The following is a 15,573-nucleotide window of genomic DNA, read 5'->3' on the forward strand; positions in this document are numbered from 1 at the left end:
CAACTACCGTCGCTGGAGACGTAGTTGTATTTGATATGGAAAAGTAAAAGGTAGTGATGAAATTCCACGTTCCTAAATCGATAGTCCTTTCAAATGATAATAGTTAACAAAACAAAATCAACATTACCATTGTCCAGGAGATCATTACACATATACCGACACGAAATATCGCGAATTACAGTAGATAAAGGCATATGCTCAGTCAAAATGAATGATTCATCTTAATATACGTATCAATTTCAAAGGTAACTTTTCTTGATGTCCAATAAATGCAGCAATAAAAACTTGATTATGATGCGGCTTAGAGAATTCAAAGCATTCAGAATGTAATGCCAGTAATATCCTCAGCAATTAAGTGGCCGACGTTCTACTGCTAATTGCAACTTGCGTCCTCCATACGGAGACATTCAGACGTCTACATTCAACTTGCCATAACCGGAAATAAATCTTCAGGGTTGACACTAAGCCCACATGAATTTTAAGCCTCGATTTCCGCTCCATTCAGATTGGGAGTTTTCAACTGATAAAATATACCAGAGAAGTAACAGTGGTGTAAAAGTGAGATCTCTATGTTATCATACTCTGATAAATACCGTGGAGAATAAAACGTTTACATTGCCACACTCGAAACTTGAATACAAGATGTAATTTACAGTCCCTAGAAATGTGAAACCAAAAATTAAATAAATATGTATCAGGCAATAATCACGTTATATGAAGGAGTTAGAAATACTAAAATCTGACGAACACATCACCACAACCAAGATAAAACCTAACATCTGGATGACATGAAGCAAGCACGCTATAAGAGAGATTGGGTGTTCTGAAACAACTAAAATCCTGTCAAATTAATAAACATTAAGTAGCATTTTCTTTATTGAGAGAGAGAGAGAGAGAGAGAGAGAGAGATAGAGAGAGAGAGAGAGAGAGAGAGAGAGAGAGAGAGAGAGAGAGAGAGAGATTACAAAATACTTAATAACGCCAAGTAAACATCTATTTGATTTATTGGAAGGCCGTCTTGCTAAAGAGCACATGAACAAATATCAAGGAAACAAGAAAGACGAGGTACAGAACGTTCGTCATTAACATGTGGAAAGTGATTTCAAAGGTGCACACGAATAAGTATACATTGGAAAATTTCAACGTTGCCTTACGTCAACCATTATAAGTTCTATGGTTTCATTGTAAATCTATTCACAAGTAAATACATAAAAACTTAAATAAGTTGATATATTCACTAAAATAAAAAGGTCTATCATAACGGACACGCATTTTCAACACAAATCAAATCTGGTCCGCCTTAAACAAGAAAAGAAGTACACGCACAACCTTGCACTTCCAGATATCACTTTCGAAAACTCGAGAAGGCCCTATGAGGTCCTATAAACTACCCATCGCCTTAACCCCAAAAATAATCTTTTCACTCTCAATCTTAATCAGTATTTGACTTTTTTATTAATTTAATCAATAATGAATTTACTGGCTCCATTATGACACTATACTGATCGAGGGCAAACATTCTTGAATTTAGATACTGATGACTACAGACGGAAGTACTTTGACTGGTTATTAGCCAGCTCAAGGTTCCCCACAAGAACAAAGCCAAAATATCTGCAATCACCTCGCATGTTATTTTTACACCTTCAACTGCGAGGAAGAAAAATGAGGCATGAAATTTTCATTAATACCTTAATCGCAGTTTATATATATATATATATATATATATATATATATATATATATATATATATATATATATATATATATATATATATATCTATATCTATCTATCTATCTATCTATATATATATATATATATATATATATATATATATATATATATATATATATATATATATATATATACATATATATATATATATAAAGGAAACATTGGTTTCAAAATTAGGCTCTTCAATGCGAGCAGCCAGAATACTTTTACTTTCCGGTCGGTTCTACACACTCACACCAGAAGGAGAGAGAGAGAGAGAGAGAGAGAGAGAGAGAGAGAGAGAGAGAGAGAGAGAGAGAGAGAGAGAGAGAGAGAGAGAGAGAGAGAGAGAGAGAGAGAGAGAGCTTTTGCGGCACTTCCATCTATTTCTCCCAACGTTGGTGTCCAGCTTTTACATTGTGGAGAGCGACCGACGATTGCTCAGGTCAGCGGAAAGTTGCAGCATTGTGTTCGTTGAAAAACTTACACTGCACCTAAAAATTCACGTCATTTTCCATGTGCAGTAAATGCCAACAAAAGGAATTTCCGTGTTATACTTTATTTAAAGACGAAAGAAATTTATTACATTCATAGTTACCTGCTCTGGACACATCCAAAGGAGTTCCTGTAATCAGCGAAGCCGCCAAAGAAACGCAAGTCTTGAGCACCGTCATTTTTAACAAAATCCTTCAGCAAAATAGTTCCCACCTCACATTTACCCCCAGAAAAAGTACAATAATTGGTCTGGGAACTATTCCTAAAGGAACATTTCCCTTTTTGTGAAATATTATCACTAAAACATCATCGTTATCCACGTGTTTAAAAGAGTCCGTGCATCAGAATACCTCTAGGGACAGCCTCGTCTAAGACGCGGAAGCCTAAGAGGCACAGCTTTCATAAAAAGTTGAATACACAGGCGGTCGGGGATTAACCAGTTGAGAGACGGGCCACAGGTGGTTACACAAAATCCAGCGGCCAAGGTATGTGTAAACACCAAAGCTGTCAGTGGTACACTGAGTATTCGACTCGTCGTCTTCTCAATCCCTCTTAAGGCAGGGTCGGAGTTGCCAGGTAGTTACTTCATGCTAATACTTCTATGCATGCGTTTGATAAGTAATGGTTATTAACTGTACAACATAATATCGATGTTAACCTTTACCGAATATCACATGTGAGGATGAAAGTTAGTGATTTGCGTAATCAAGTAACTCTAAAAACTGGAATCATCACATCAAAAAGTCTAAGAGACGAGGCAAATTTGTTATCCACATCCATGAGAAATAAGGATTCTTTCCTAGCAATATATTCCACCATGATTAAAATGATATATTTTGCATAAATAAAAAGAAAATCTTTATGTCAATAATTGAAGAAAGAAAACAAGCAGAACATGGCGTACTAAACAAAAATAAAGACAAATACAGCAACATTAGAGACTGTCTTCACTTTCACACGGGTCAGAAAGGTTGGGTCATCCACAACATATGGCGTAAGTTGCATCTGTAAGCGTGTTTACCCCACCCCTATATAGCGTTTCTCCGGGACATATCTATTATTAGCAGAAGGTATCCTTCTTAAGTCTCCTTACCTGTCCGCTTACATAGATAATCTGGTCCTCAAAACGTACAGCTACCACTTACATAACATCCAAGGAGATTGATTTTGATTTTTTATTTACATTAGAAGGGCAATTTAGGAGTTTTAAGGCCTTAAAGACTATCCAAAGAAGCAATTGTTAACTTCAAGTATCCCAAGTCTTATTTCTATCAATAACAAAAGGCCCAACTGCTGAGATCTTATATTCTATAAACAGCTGAAAGAAGCCTGAATTGACATTTTGTTATTTTTCAAATCTGACGCAAGTAACATTTGTGATTCTTTATAAGCTTATAAACTTTCCATGAAGTCACTGCCGATTTCTTATATCATAAAAAAATTTCAGTAACATTTTGCATCGCAAAATCTGTAACATACGACTCAAAATCCTTTCTTAAGCTCTGCAACACTCAAACTCGAACACTTCTTTTCTGTACCTTAGAAATCAATATAAAATCAATCATCTATTTATTATTCCTTAAAAATATCGACGCTTACTACTAAAATAATTTTTTTCATATGTCGAATGCTGGTACTTTGCTATATTTTTTTTTTTAATGAATTACTGTACCCTAATCACTGATTCAAATTTGTAACTAATATTTGAAAATAAGATTATTATTATTATTATTATTATTATTATTATTATTATTATTATTATTATTAGCCAGGCTACAACCCTAATTGGAAAAACAAGATGCTATAAGCCCAAGGGCTCCAACAGGGAAAAATAGCCCGGGGAAGAAAGGAAATAAGGAAATAAATAAACGATATAAGAAGTAATGAAAAATCAAAATAAAACATTTAAAAAAACATTAACAACATTAAAACATAATAATTATCATATAGACTATAAAAAGACTTATGTCAGCCTATTCAACATAAAAACTTGCTGCAAGTTTGAGCTGTTAAAGTTCTACTGATTTCTCTACCCGATTAGGAAGATAGTAAATGGAGCAATGGTTCAGAGAATATTTATATGACTACTTTCGTGATATTATTGTTGTTAATCACATATGTAGCCTATAGTTGGACACAAGAATTCCTATAGCACGCCTTGCTCTGAAGAAGTGCACCCTGTCACACTCTTACTGCGCTGCGCGTGCTAGGAATTCTCATTCTTGATCATAGACAAAGAAAAAATATATCTTTTGTAACGAATCTTTATTACTCAACAAATGATAAGTTGCAGTACGTAAAGAAATATCATAGTAAGGTTGAAAAATTTAAAATGAACATGAAAAACAATACCAAGTAGGGAAACCTGATATGTAAACCTTTTTTCATGTGTAAATATCTTAAGGTTACTTAATTGATTACATTACAATCAGCGTCTAAAACATTTCATGTCTAAATTTATAACGTACATTAAGAAACTAAATAACCTTTAGTAAATAAAAGATCAAAGAAAAGCATGCGTACACATACACACACACACACACATATATATATATATATATATATATATATATATATATATATATATATATATATATATATATATATATATATATATATATATATATATATATATATATATATATATATATATATATATATATATATATGTATATATATATATATATATATACATATATATATATACATATATATATATGTATATATATATGTATAAATAAATGTAAATATATATATGTATATATATATAAATAAATATATATATATATATATATATATATATATATATATATATATATATATATACGGAACCAAACATATAATATCATATATACTACGACTGGCAAGTTAATCAACCTCTTCAATTCCAAACTCACTTGTTTGCTTTTACATTAAAACTTTTACACTTTGAAATATTAATACACGAACTCTGAGTTAAATAACTCCCAGACAGCAATACATAAAACACTGAATATCCAAAGGTCTCATATGTAAACCCAAAACCAAACTGGGTAATTGCTATTAAGACGTATTCAAACCAAACTTTTCCTATGATTCTTTAACTGGATACGAGCGTTACTATCCTAAACAATGGTGATTGGAATAATATACTCTTCACAAAAATAAATATATATTCTATACAAATTACAAAACTTTGAAAAGAATTTACTTAATAACAAAATAAATCACTTGAATTATTAAGTCTGAACAAACCTTAGATTAAGTCAAAAATTTCACGATCTGAAAATTATATAATGACTTGACTATTATATCTGAATAAACCCTAGATTAAGAAAAGAAATAACACTTATGAAAATTATACAATCACTTGTTTCCCTTGAAATTAAATCTGAATACAATATTCAAGTTTGACACTTCATGAAAAATAGATAACCAGATCACAATACAAATACCTAACCTTCCTACAGGGCCAGTTACAAGAACTCTACATAATGCCAACACTCACCCTAACACAATAATTTCAAAATCACTGTTTCGCCTTACGTTTCTCTTCAACACACGATTTGCTTTGGAGCACTGAGTCACTTAGGAGAGGACACACTATTGGTACTAAACACTTTTGAAACAATAATCTGAACTGCGTGCGAGAGGGAGAGAGGTGAGAGACGATCTTAAGGCTGGATTTCTTATCTGTCTATGTAAATCTGGTGTGGCATTTTATATAAAACCTAACTGCTTCCAGAAACTTCCCAACGAACTGGGAAGTTTAGGGGGCCGGGCAAAAAGCATCAGAGTTGTCAAGTATCGCTCTCCCAAACGCTACTCACACCACGCCAGACAGCTCTCTCAGTCAGCTAGCTCCGCCCACTCTTTGTCTCCAAAATTAAAAAAAGATAACACCCTATCAATAGGTCCTTAGCAAAATTTTCAAAACACGTGGTTCAGAATTCTCCAAAGCACATGTAAAATGCGCATTCTCTCTAAAACATGACACAATACCTCGTAAAATATAAAAGAACACTACCTAAACCCTTGTTCCTATCGTGTACGATCACATAAAACTCTCAAACAGATTACGTAAGACTTCGTAACAAAAATACACGAAATAGAAAAGTTAATTCTTATAAAATAATGTAGATTTACACATGCTAACTTGAATTAGGAATACAATGAAATTAATGATGAAAGTCTTACGTAACTTGCGTATTAACCTTGAATCTACACGAGGAGAACTCACCTTAAGAGTTGCTAACCTCTCTATAATGTACAAATAAAATATGAATAAAATCATTATTGAACTACTGTATTTACTCTACACTAGAATAGCTTTGCAAAAACATATACTGTATATATATATATATATATATATATATATATATATATATATATATATATATATATACTTACAAAGCTGGACTAGTGTAGAGTAAATAAGTTATTCATGTATGTTATTTATGTTTTCATATGTGCATTGATGAGGTGAATAGCCAGCTCTTAAGATGAGTTCCTCTCATGTAGGTATAAGTTTGTTATGCAAATTATGTGAGACTTTCGTCATTAATTTCATTGTATTTTTCATTCAAGTTAGTATATGTAGACTTACGTTATTTAAGAATTAACCTTCTATTTCATGTATTTTGTAACGAAGTCTTATGTAACCTGTTTAAGAGTGTTATATGATCCATATGAGATAGAAACAATGGCTTATGTAAATGTTTTTTTAAATTTCTATCAGGTATTGTGTCATGTTTGTGAGAAAATAGGCAATTCTTATATTTACCACGTGTTTTGGAAGGCTCTCAAAAACCTTAGTGTTAGATTTTATCTTTTTTTTTTTTTTATTTCAAGGACAAAGGTGGGTGGAGCTAGCTTGAGAGAGAGAGGCATCTCGCTGCGTTGGTATGGGTCCGACAGTTACCTGAAAGCAAGGTTTGTCTCCCTGAATTTTTATGTAGTTGATAACTCTGGCGGCGCTATAGGCCAACCCAAGCTTCCAGATCTGTGTCCTAGAATCTTCTGGAAGTAGCTAATTCATATATAAGCACCCCCAGGGATGCCTGGGGCAGGAGAGAAACAGCCGTCCTGTGAAAGAGCCAAAGTGAATCCCTCACTCTCTCTTTAGTACCTATAGTGTGTCCTCTCCAAAGTGATTTTTGCCCCAGCGTATACCATGTAAAAATTGTCTTGTGATTTTAAATTTATTGTGTTGTGGTGAGTATTGGTATTATGGAAATCTTTGTAACTGGCCCAGGGAGAGTTATATACATACGAGAAGTCAGTAAGTTTATCAGTTACTTTATGCAAGTTCTTCAAGAGTTTAAACATTAGAGTGTAATTATTTCTTTTGTCTTAGTCTAAGGTTTAATCAGATCTAATATTTCAAATCAAGTGATTAAATAATTTTCAGTGTAATATTTCTTTTGTCTTAATCCAAGTTACGTTCAGACTTAATATTTCGAGTGATTTATTTTTTATGTAAATTCTTTCAAAGGGTTGTAATTTTTATAGAATATATTTATTTTTGTAAAGAGTGTATCGTTTCAATCACCAGTGTTTACTTCATACTCACTTGTAACCTGTTAAAAAATCAGAGTAAGAGGTAGTTTTAAATAGATCGTTATAATAATTACCCAGTTTTGTTTTGAGTGTACTCAAGAGGCATTTGGATATTCAGTGTTTTATATATTGCTGTCTTTCAGTTAAATAACTGTCTCAGAGTTCAGGTATTAAAATTCTCAAGTGTAACAGATTTAATGTAAAATAAACAGGCGAGTTGGGAACTCGAGAGGTTGTATAACTTGCCAGCCATAAGATATATATAATACTTTATTTGGTTCCCAGATCACGGGACTATAATATAATAATATATATTTCATATATATGTATGCATATATATTTCATATATGTATATATATATATATATATATATATATATTTCATATATATATATATATATATATATATATATATATATATATGTATATATATATATATCATATATATATATGTATATATATATATCATATATATATGTATATATATATATATATATATATATATACATATATATATATATATATATTTTTCATATATATATATATATATATATATATATATATATATATATATATATATATAGAGTATATAGAAATGCATGATTGCCTTCATATAAATATCTATCGACATAAAGATAGTGAGAAAATTTTGATTAAGACAGGAGTTAGACAGGGAAATCCCATCTCTCCTAAATTATTTACAACGTGCCCATAAGAAGTGTTTAAGAATTTAGATTGGACCAATGTAGGAATTCAAATTATTGGGGAATACCTTAACAAGTTAAGATTTGCAGATGACATAGTTCTATTTAGTGAATAATGTTAGGAATTGCAAGATTATAGAATATTTGAATAAAGAAAGCAGAAACTTAGGACTGAAAATTTATATGAGTAAAGCTAATAAAATGTTCAACGAAAATGCAGACACAACAAATAAGGGTTATTGATGAGCCTCTAGACATTGTTAATCAGTACTTGTACTTAGGACAGACAGTAAGTGCTTCCGCTGGATAGGAAACAGAAACTAAAAGAACGATAAGAATGGGATGGGGAGATTTTGGTAAACAAAATGATATTATGAAACGTAAAATGCTACTTTCTCTAAAAACAAAGTCATCTAATCATATGGCCCTACCACTCTATTAACTTATGTATCACAAATTTGGAGCATATTAAAGCCTTACATCATAAGCAAGTCAAAACTCAAAGAGCTATAGAAAAAATAAGGATGGGAATAGCACTAAGAGTCAAGAAAAGAGAAAATTGGATACGCAAGCAAACTAAAATAAACGATATTCGAATAACGTAAGAAAAAGAAATGGACGTGGGCAGGATATGGAAATTTTTTTTATTTGAATCTTGCAATGATATACAATTTAATGGTGACAGGGTTAATGAAAGAAATCATTTAATTTATATTTGATTACAACAATCAAAATGAAATAGAAAATTTATAACTTAGGAAAATGAAATGTAATCCCTTTGCTTGATAGAATCCTTGTCCTTTGTGCACTGTAACCCTTCCAAACCGTGCTACTCTTGGAGAGATTACCTTACGCCAGACACCACTCCAGCACAACATGGTCACCACTGATTTTTTCCATAACCTGACAATTACAATGAAATATCTGTAATAAAGGCCATGGCCATCTATAGTTTAGACTAAGTTTAGACTTTAATGTTTTTACTTAAATGTAAATATATAAAAATGTAATAAGTTTAATAGCAAAGACCGTGATATTCTTAGTATTTAGCTTAGTAGGATAGCTAAGTTTTAGGCTAGCCTAATACAAATTTAAAGTTCCTTACTAGGTTAAGTGCCTAGCTTAAAATTTAGTATAAGTTTTTTTCCAGTGCTTAGTTTACTTAGCCATCATGTAAGCAAGCTCGATAGCCCAGTCTAAAGGTTTTGGAAGTTTTTCAACGTTAATACATGAAAGAACTGAGTTACTCGTTAGCTTAACCAGTGATACTTAAACCTCGGTAAGTTTTGCCAAAGTTCACGAGAAGATAACAGTGTAATGACAATCATCAAGTTCCTTCTAAATATCATGAACTATCAGGTAATGTTTTATAGGACGTGCAAGTTAGGTTAATGAACTGACTAAGTTCAAATATAAGCAATTTGAAAATCGACTGAAACATGCGTAAATGTAACTCGATTCTTACCTCCAAACTGCTAAAAATCCGTCCCCCTTCTCTCCCAAAATCCTTCGGTACTTTTATTGAATTTCGCCTTCATTGTTAATGGCAGCTGTCCTCGGCAAACTTCTTACTAGTAAATCTTGATATTGATTATACCATTAAGCTCTGTGGTCCATGAAGACTACAGTATAAGCAGATCGGCTGATACACGAAAAACATGTAGGATGGTTCAACTACAGGTCCCGTCGTTCTGGTCTTCGAGTCACAACTCCTCTTCTGCGTTATTTCGTCTATAGCTTTTGGTTTGAAAAGGTTAATAAAGAAAACATTTACCATGAATCAGCCAAATTAACTTCCTAAACATAAACTTTAGCCACAATAAAGTAATAATAGTAAATTTGAATCTCTAATTATAACTTGGTGCTTACGATTCATGAGATGTAGAAGGAACTCAAAACATACACTCCTAAATCCCCTGCTTAACAAGAAACAAAATATTTTAAAAGGTATCCAGGAGTTTATGTAAATAAAAGTGAAATAACATACTGTCAAGTAAACAATAAATGTGAAATATATCTTTGATATATTTTGTTTACTCCCAGCAACAATTTGATTAAAGTTTACTAAGTTTAATCAAAGAAACCATTTGTTCACCTTTTACTCACTCCCAGCAACAATTTCATTAAACACTTTATAGCCAATGTGTAGCTTACCCCATAGAATATGGTAATATACAAAACTATGTTAGCCTATTATACTAGGCCCTCTTGAAGCAAGAGTTCTGTGTTTCTCATAGATTCAAGTGCAGCAGCCCGTTTACTTCTCTGACTTTTAATTGATCAATAGGTAATTCAGTTTCAACTTCAACAACTATGAAATCCTTCTTTGGAAAGAAGCAAAATAAGTGAATCTGTTGTCCTCTACACAACTTCATGAGACTTGCCCTTAAGCACACGAGCTGCTTTTACTTCCCTTAGGTGATTTACTTCTGTCTTCTTTACTATACCAAGTGGATAAGTACTTGGTTTGCTTTCATCCTTTTTTAACAGAACAATATCTCCAACAGCCAAGGTTTTATGATTGACGGGTCTGTAACGATCCCTTTTATCTACTGCTTGATTAATGAGAGTTGCAAGAAATTCTGAATGATATGCCTCAACTAGTCTGTTTCTAGCTTGTCTAAGCTTATAGTAATTATCCTTAACATCACCAATAGCACTACTACCAGGCACCCAATTGGTGTCATCTGAAGAAGAATTCTGCAACTCGGGAATAATGTTCACTAATACCAGGTCATAGCCTTTTAGTAAACACTCAGGAGTTATTGGGTTTTCTACATTATCAGTACAAGCATCTCTCAGACCATCCTTAAAAGCAATTGGTCTTTTGTTAATCAGATGGGCAGTTTGACAAATAAGGAAGTAAAAATCTTGATAATCAAGCACAATGTTCTTAATAGAACTAAAAAGGAGCTTTTTCATCATTTTTACACAGCTTTCAGCTAGCGAACCCAAAGAACTATTACCTTTGGCATAATGGTCGAACTTCAGGGGCTTAATGTCATTTTCTTAAAAAAAGGCATGTTTTTCAAAATCGTTGAGAAAGGTTCCAATGATTCTACTACCAGCACTTGGCTGGGATCCCAAATCAGATATGCAAAATTCTGGGATACCAAACTCATATATGTGTAGTTGGAAGGCCTTGTGAAAGTCTCGAGTATCAGCGGATAAAAATATCTTCAAGTTGATGGCTCGACTCCACCACAAACATGTCACGCATAATAACCAAATCTTCTTCCTTTCTCAATTCCATATTACTGTACAAGGACCAATGTAATCCAAGAAAATATACCTGTTTGGAATAGGTGGTGGATTGCTCCAAAAATCACTTTGATTGATCTCTCATTAAGCCTTCTACAAGTTAACATTCTCTAAGTACTGTCTTTACTGTATATTAAAGTGGATTATCCAAAACTGCTTACATAACTGAGCCAAGATCGAATACACACCAGCGTGTCCTAGACTAACATGCATATCGCGGATAACCAGTTTAGTTAGCAAACTATGCTTAGGTAACAGCACAGGAAAGAAAATCTGTTTTTTTCTTCCAAATATACTGCAGATTCTTAACAAAGTGTCTTTGCTCTGGAAAATATTCGAGTTACCAAATTGAGAATGTTTCTTTTTAATGTATGACTTTTCTTGAAGAATTTACAAACTTCTGGGAAATTATTTTCCTGTTCTTTACCTATTATCTGCCTACAAGCTAAAGAATAAAGATTTTTCTCATTGACACAATTTCCCCAATGAACGTTGACTCCTCTATTTGTTATTTTTCTCTGATGTTCTTGATGAATTTCAACACTATACTATGAACAGCTGCTTGCTTATGGAAACTGGAAACTTAGTCAGGGGTATCAAGTGTTCAATGCTATTAATGTCTTTCTAGTTATTCTCTTTACTTTCAGAATCCGTTGAGAGAGTGATTAAGGAAGCATCTTCCCTTTCAGGACTGGGTATTTCATCTATCTCTTCAAGGGAGTTTGGCACCTTGAAACTAAACTGAACCTCATCTTTATGAGGTTTGTTAAGAAACTCAGGTCCACTATGATACGCAGTCTTCAGAAGTCTCCTGTATGAGACACATCTACTAATATAATCTGCAGGATTTTCTTATGCATTCACAAATGAAAATGTTATTGGGAAGACTTGGCAAAAGTCACCTATAGCTTTCAACCTATTTTGAATAAAAACTCCTTTCTTCTGCAATTTATCAAACTTATATGTATAAGAGTAAAGCCAATTAAGAGCAACCATACTGTCTGAATATATTGCCATGATCACAATTTTGATTGTTGTAACGACTGATTGACCCGCAAGTTCTTGAAATAAATTGATTACTGTCTCTGTGGCTAGTCCAAAAGCTTGAAATTCAATCACGGGAATGGTTTTCTTCTCTAACTGTTTGTTAACGACCCTGCTCTTGGCTATCAAAAAACTTATATTACCATTGAAGATATTTACAATGTACACCACAGTTCCATAAATATCCTTACTTGCATTTGAAAATGCCACTAGTTTATAAGTACCATCTATCCTACTCAGGAATGTAGGAATTACTACCTTAAGAGTAGAATTCAACTGTTCTCCAATAAGTGTCCACTCCCTTTTTAATGTTTCTGAAAGAGATCTATCCCATGTGATAGTCTTGTCTTCTTGAAGCTTCTTAAGAAACAGCCTGGCCCTGTTCAAAATTGGCCCATAGATATTAAATAAATCATAGATACTATTTAATGTTGACAAAATTGCCCTCTTTGTGCTAGCTTGCATATCAAGGAAAATCTTACCAGGGCCCAGTGTGTCTGCTTCCCTATCCCAAACTATGCCGAGCAACACTTTACCTCTTTGGGTGTTTCACTATCATAATCTCGGTCAATTATTTCTTGTAGTTCGGCATCGTTTGTTACGAATTGTTGCAATCCAAATTTGTATTATCCATAGATATTAGGGAGACAGTGGTACGCTTCATATAAAGCCTTGGCAGAGTTACACGAATATGACCCATTGTCCATGTAAATGGTATTATACAGTGATTTCTTAAAGTTAATAATTTCCTCATTGTCACTCTCAACATCCAATATCAAGATTTTGAACAAAGCTAGCATGAGATGACAAGGGCTAGGCCTTAGGCCAAAACTTAAATGTTTGTTTCTATAGCCCACAACAGTAAAGTCATCCTTAAGAATATTTTGATACCATAAGAACAACAATCTATTCTGATCCTCTTCCTTGAGTCCTATCTTCAAAAATGCCTTTTTCAAGTCAAAACAAATCAAATGGGAGTCAAATCTCTGCATAATCAGAGAAGATGTAATTTTGTGATTCAGACAAGGGCCTGGAAGCATACACTGATTGTGACTATAAGTGCTTTTTGCAGATTTGTTTTTCTCACATAAGTTAGACAGAAACACAACTCGACACTTAGTCGTGTCTCTGGCCATTCTGAACACAGGCATATGTGGCAAGAAACTAGCTTCTGGATGTTCATTTATGAAAGAATTAATATCTTCAATTTTCTCTATGATTCCTAGATTTTGTTGCTCTTTAAATACATCATTAATCATCTTTAAATGCTCAGGTTTATTCTTCATACGTGTTGAATTAGACTTCAGTATCATCCAGGATAAATTGAAGTTCTTCCATAACAAATGGGATTTCTTGTTGTTCCACATCAGTGGCATTACTAGTCTACCTTCTTCATCTCGTTCTGTATTATCAAGAACATACATTACTAGCGTTTTATTGGTTTCTGTGTCATCGTCAGATAGCTGCGATTTTTCATAGTCCAGATATTCAATGCATTGCTTTTCAAGTAATTCTTCCGTAGCTTTAATCAATTCAGACTGCTTTAGCTTACCCTTTTCATTAAAAATAGCATAGGTTGAATTTGTGTTGGCTTCTTGAACTTTGATACTCGCCGGGGTTCTGTTGGAAATCAAGTCAACATCGTCATCTCAAAGCTCAGACTGAGAGACTGCTCAAAAGCTATGTCTATCGAGGAATTGTAATTGCTTATTAGTCTGGGCAGCTTCCCCTACCATACAAAGTGTGTTTCTTAGAGTGCTAACCACAGTATGTGAACTATTTCCAATATTCAAGTTAGGTAAATAGTCCAAGTTTTTCATCATTCTGTTAATAATACCTGTGAGCATGACACCAACTGGAGTGTCAAGATACACAGAGGGATTGGTTAATCCAAACTTGTGTGTAGTTAGGGACAGCAAAAAGTCAGCATCACTTCCCAAGATAAGACCAATATTACAAATAGTGTCCACACTGCCACTAAGAAACTGATCGGCTAAAATGCAATGTCTATTTTGAAATTCTTTAATGATGACATTCAAGCCCTCCAGTTTCAACTCTATATCAATACTGGGTACCACAACTGCTTCGATGGAATGCCATTCCCTACCTAACTTGAGAGGTACATTTAAAATACCAGTTACAAGGTCCCTAGTAGAATTAAAACCATGAATAGTCATATAGACGATTATGCTAGGACAGGGAACTTCATATTGTTTACATGCTTACCACAAACAAAATTTCTCTGGCTACCACAGTCTCGTAAAACTAGCACAACATTATCTTCTTCAGCAACAGTACATGTAAAAGTTGGTAAAATTGCAGCACCACCAGTAACATTTTGATGAATTTTAGCTAATGTGAGGCTATTCAAAGTATGCTTCGGTTCAAGCTTTTTCCCACTAGTATGTATAGAGGTTTCAATGGATTCAGTATTACTAGAATCAGAAGCTTTAGTACTGAAACTATTAAGCCTCTCCTTAGCAACACACAGGTATTTAAAATGCCATCCACTGCAATTTCTACATCTTTGAGTAAACTTGAATTTACACTGAAGAGTCACATGATTATGATAGCCACACCTAACTCAAGCATTCAGCTCTAAGTTTCTCTATTTTCATCTTTAGATTCGCAAAATCTGGGCAATTTATGAGCAAATATGCGGTATCTTGCTCACCATCCTTTGTACATAGGATACATGACTTATATTTATGGCTAACACTAACTTTGGTAGCGAGAGTTGTGCTTGATTCTATATGCTTAGTCCTAGTTTTCTCCTTTTGCTTAAAAATTCTTTCATTTATTCTGTTATACCTCTCAACAGC

General features: G+C 33.2%; 1 protein-coding gene across 1 annotated transcript in view; it reads right to left on the minus strand.

Moving 5' to 3' along the window:
• The window catches only part of LOC137626440 (uncharacterized), a 126,102-nt gene extending 123,390 nt beyond the window's left edge, over positions 1–2,712 (minus strand). Inside the window, exon 1 of the mRNA XM_068357432.1 lies at positions 2,309–2,712. Coding sequence (XP_068213533.1) covers positions 2,309–2,384 — 76 coding nt within the window. The 5' untranslated portion in view covers positions 2,385–2,712. The remainder of the gene's footprint in view (positions 1–2,308) is intronic.
• Positions 2,713–15,573: the final 12,861 nt, after the last annotated feature.

The sequence above is a fragment of the Palaemon carinicauda genome, chromosome 2 (genome assembly GCF_036898095.1).
Source record: "Palaemon carinicauda isolate YSFRI2023 chromosome 2, ASM3689809v2, whole genome shotgun sequence".
NCBI lineage: Eukaryota > Metazoa > Arthropoda > Malacostraca > Decapoda > Palaemonidae > Palaemon > Palaemon carinicauda.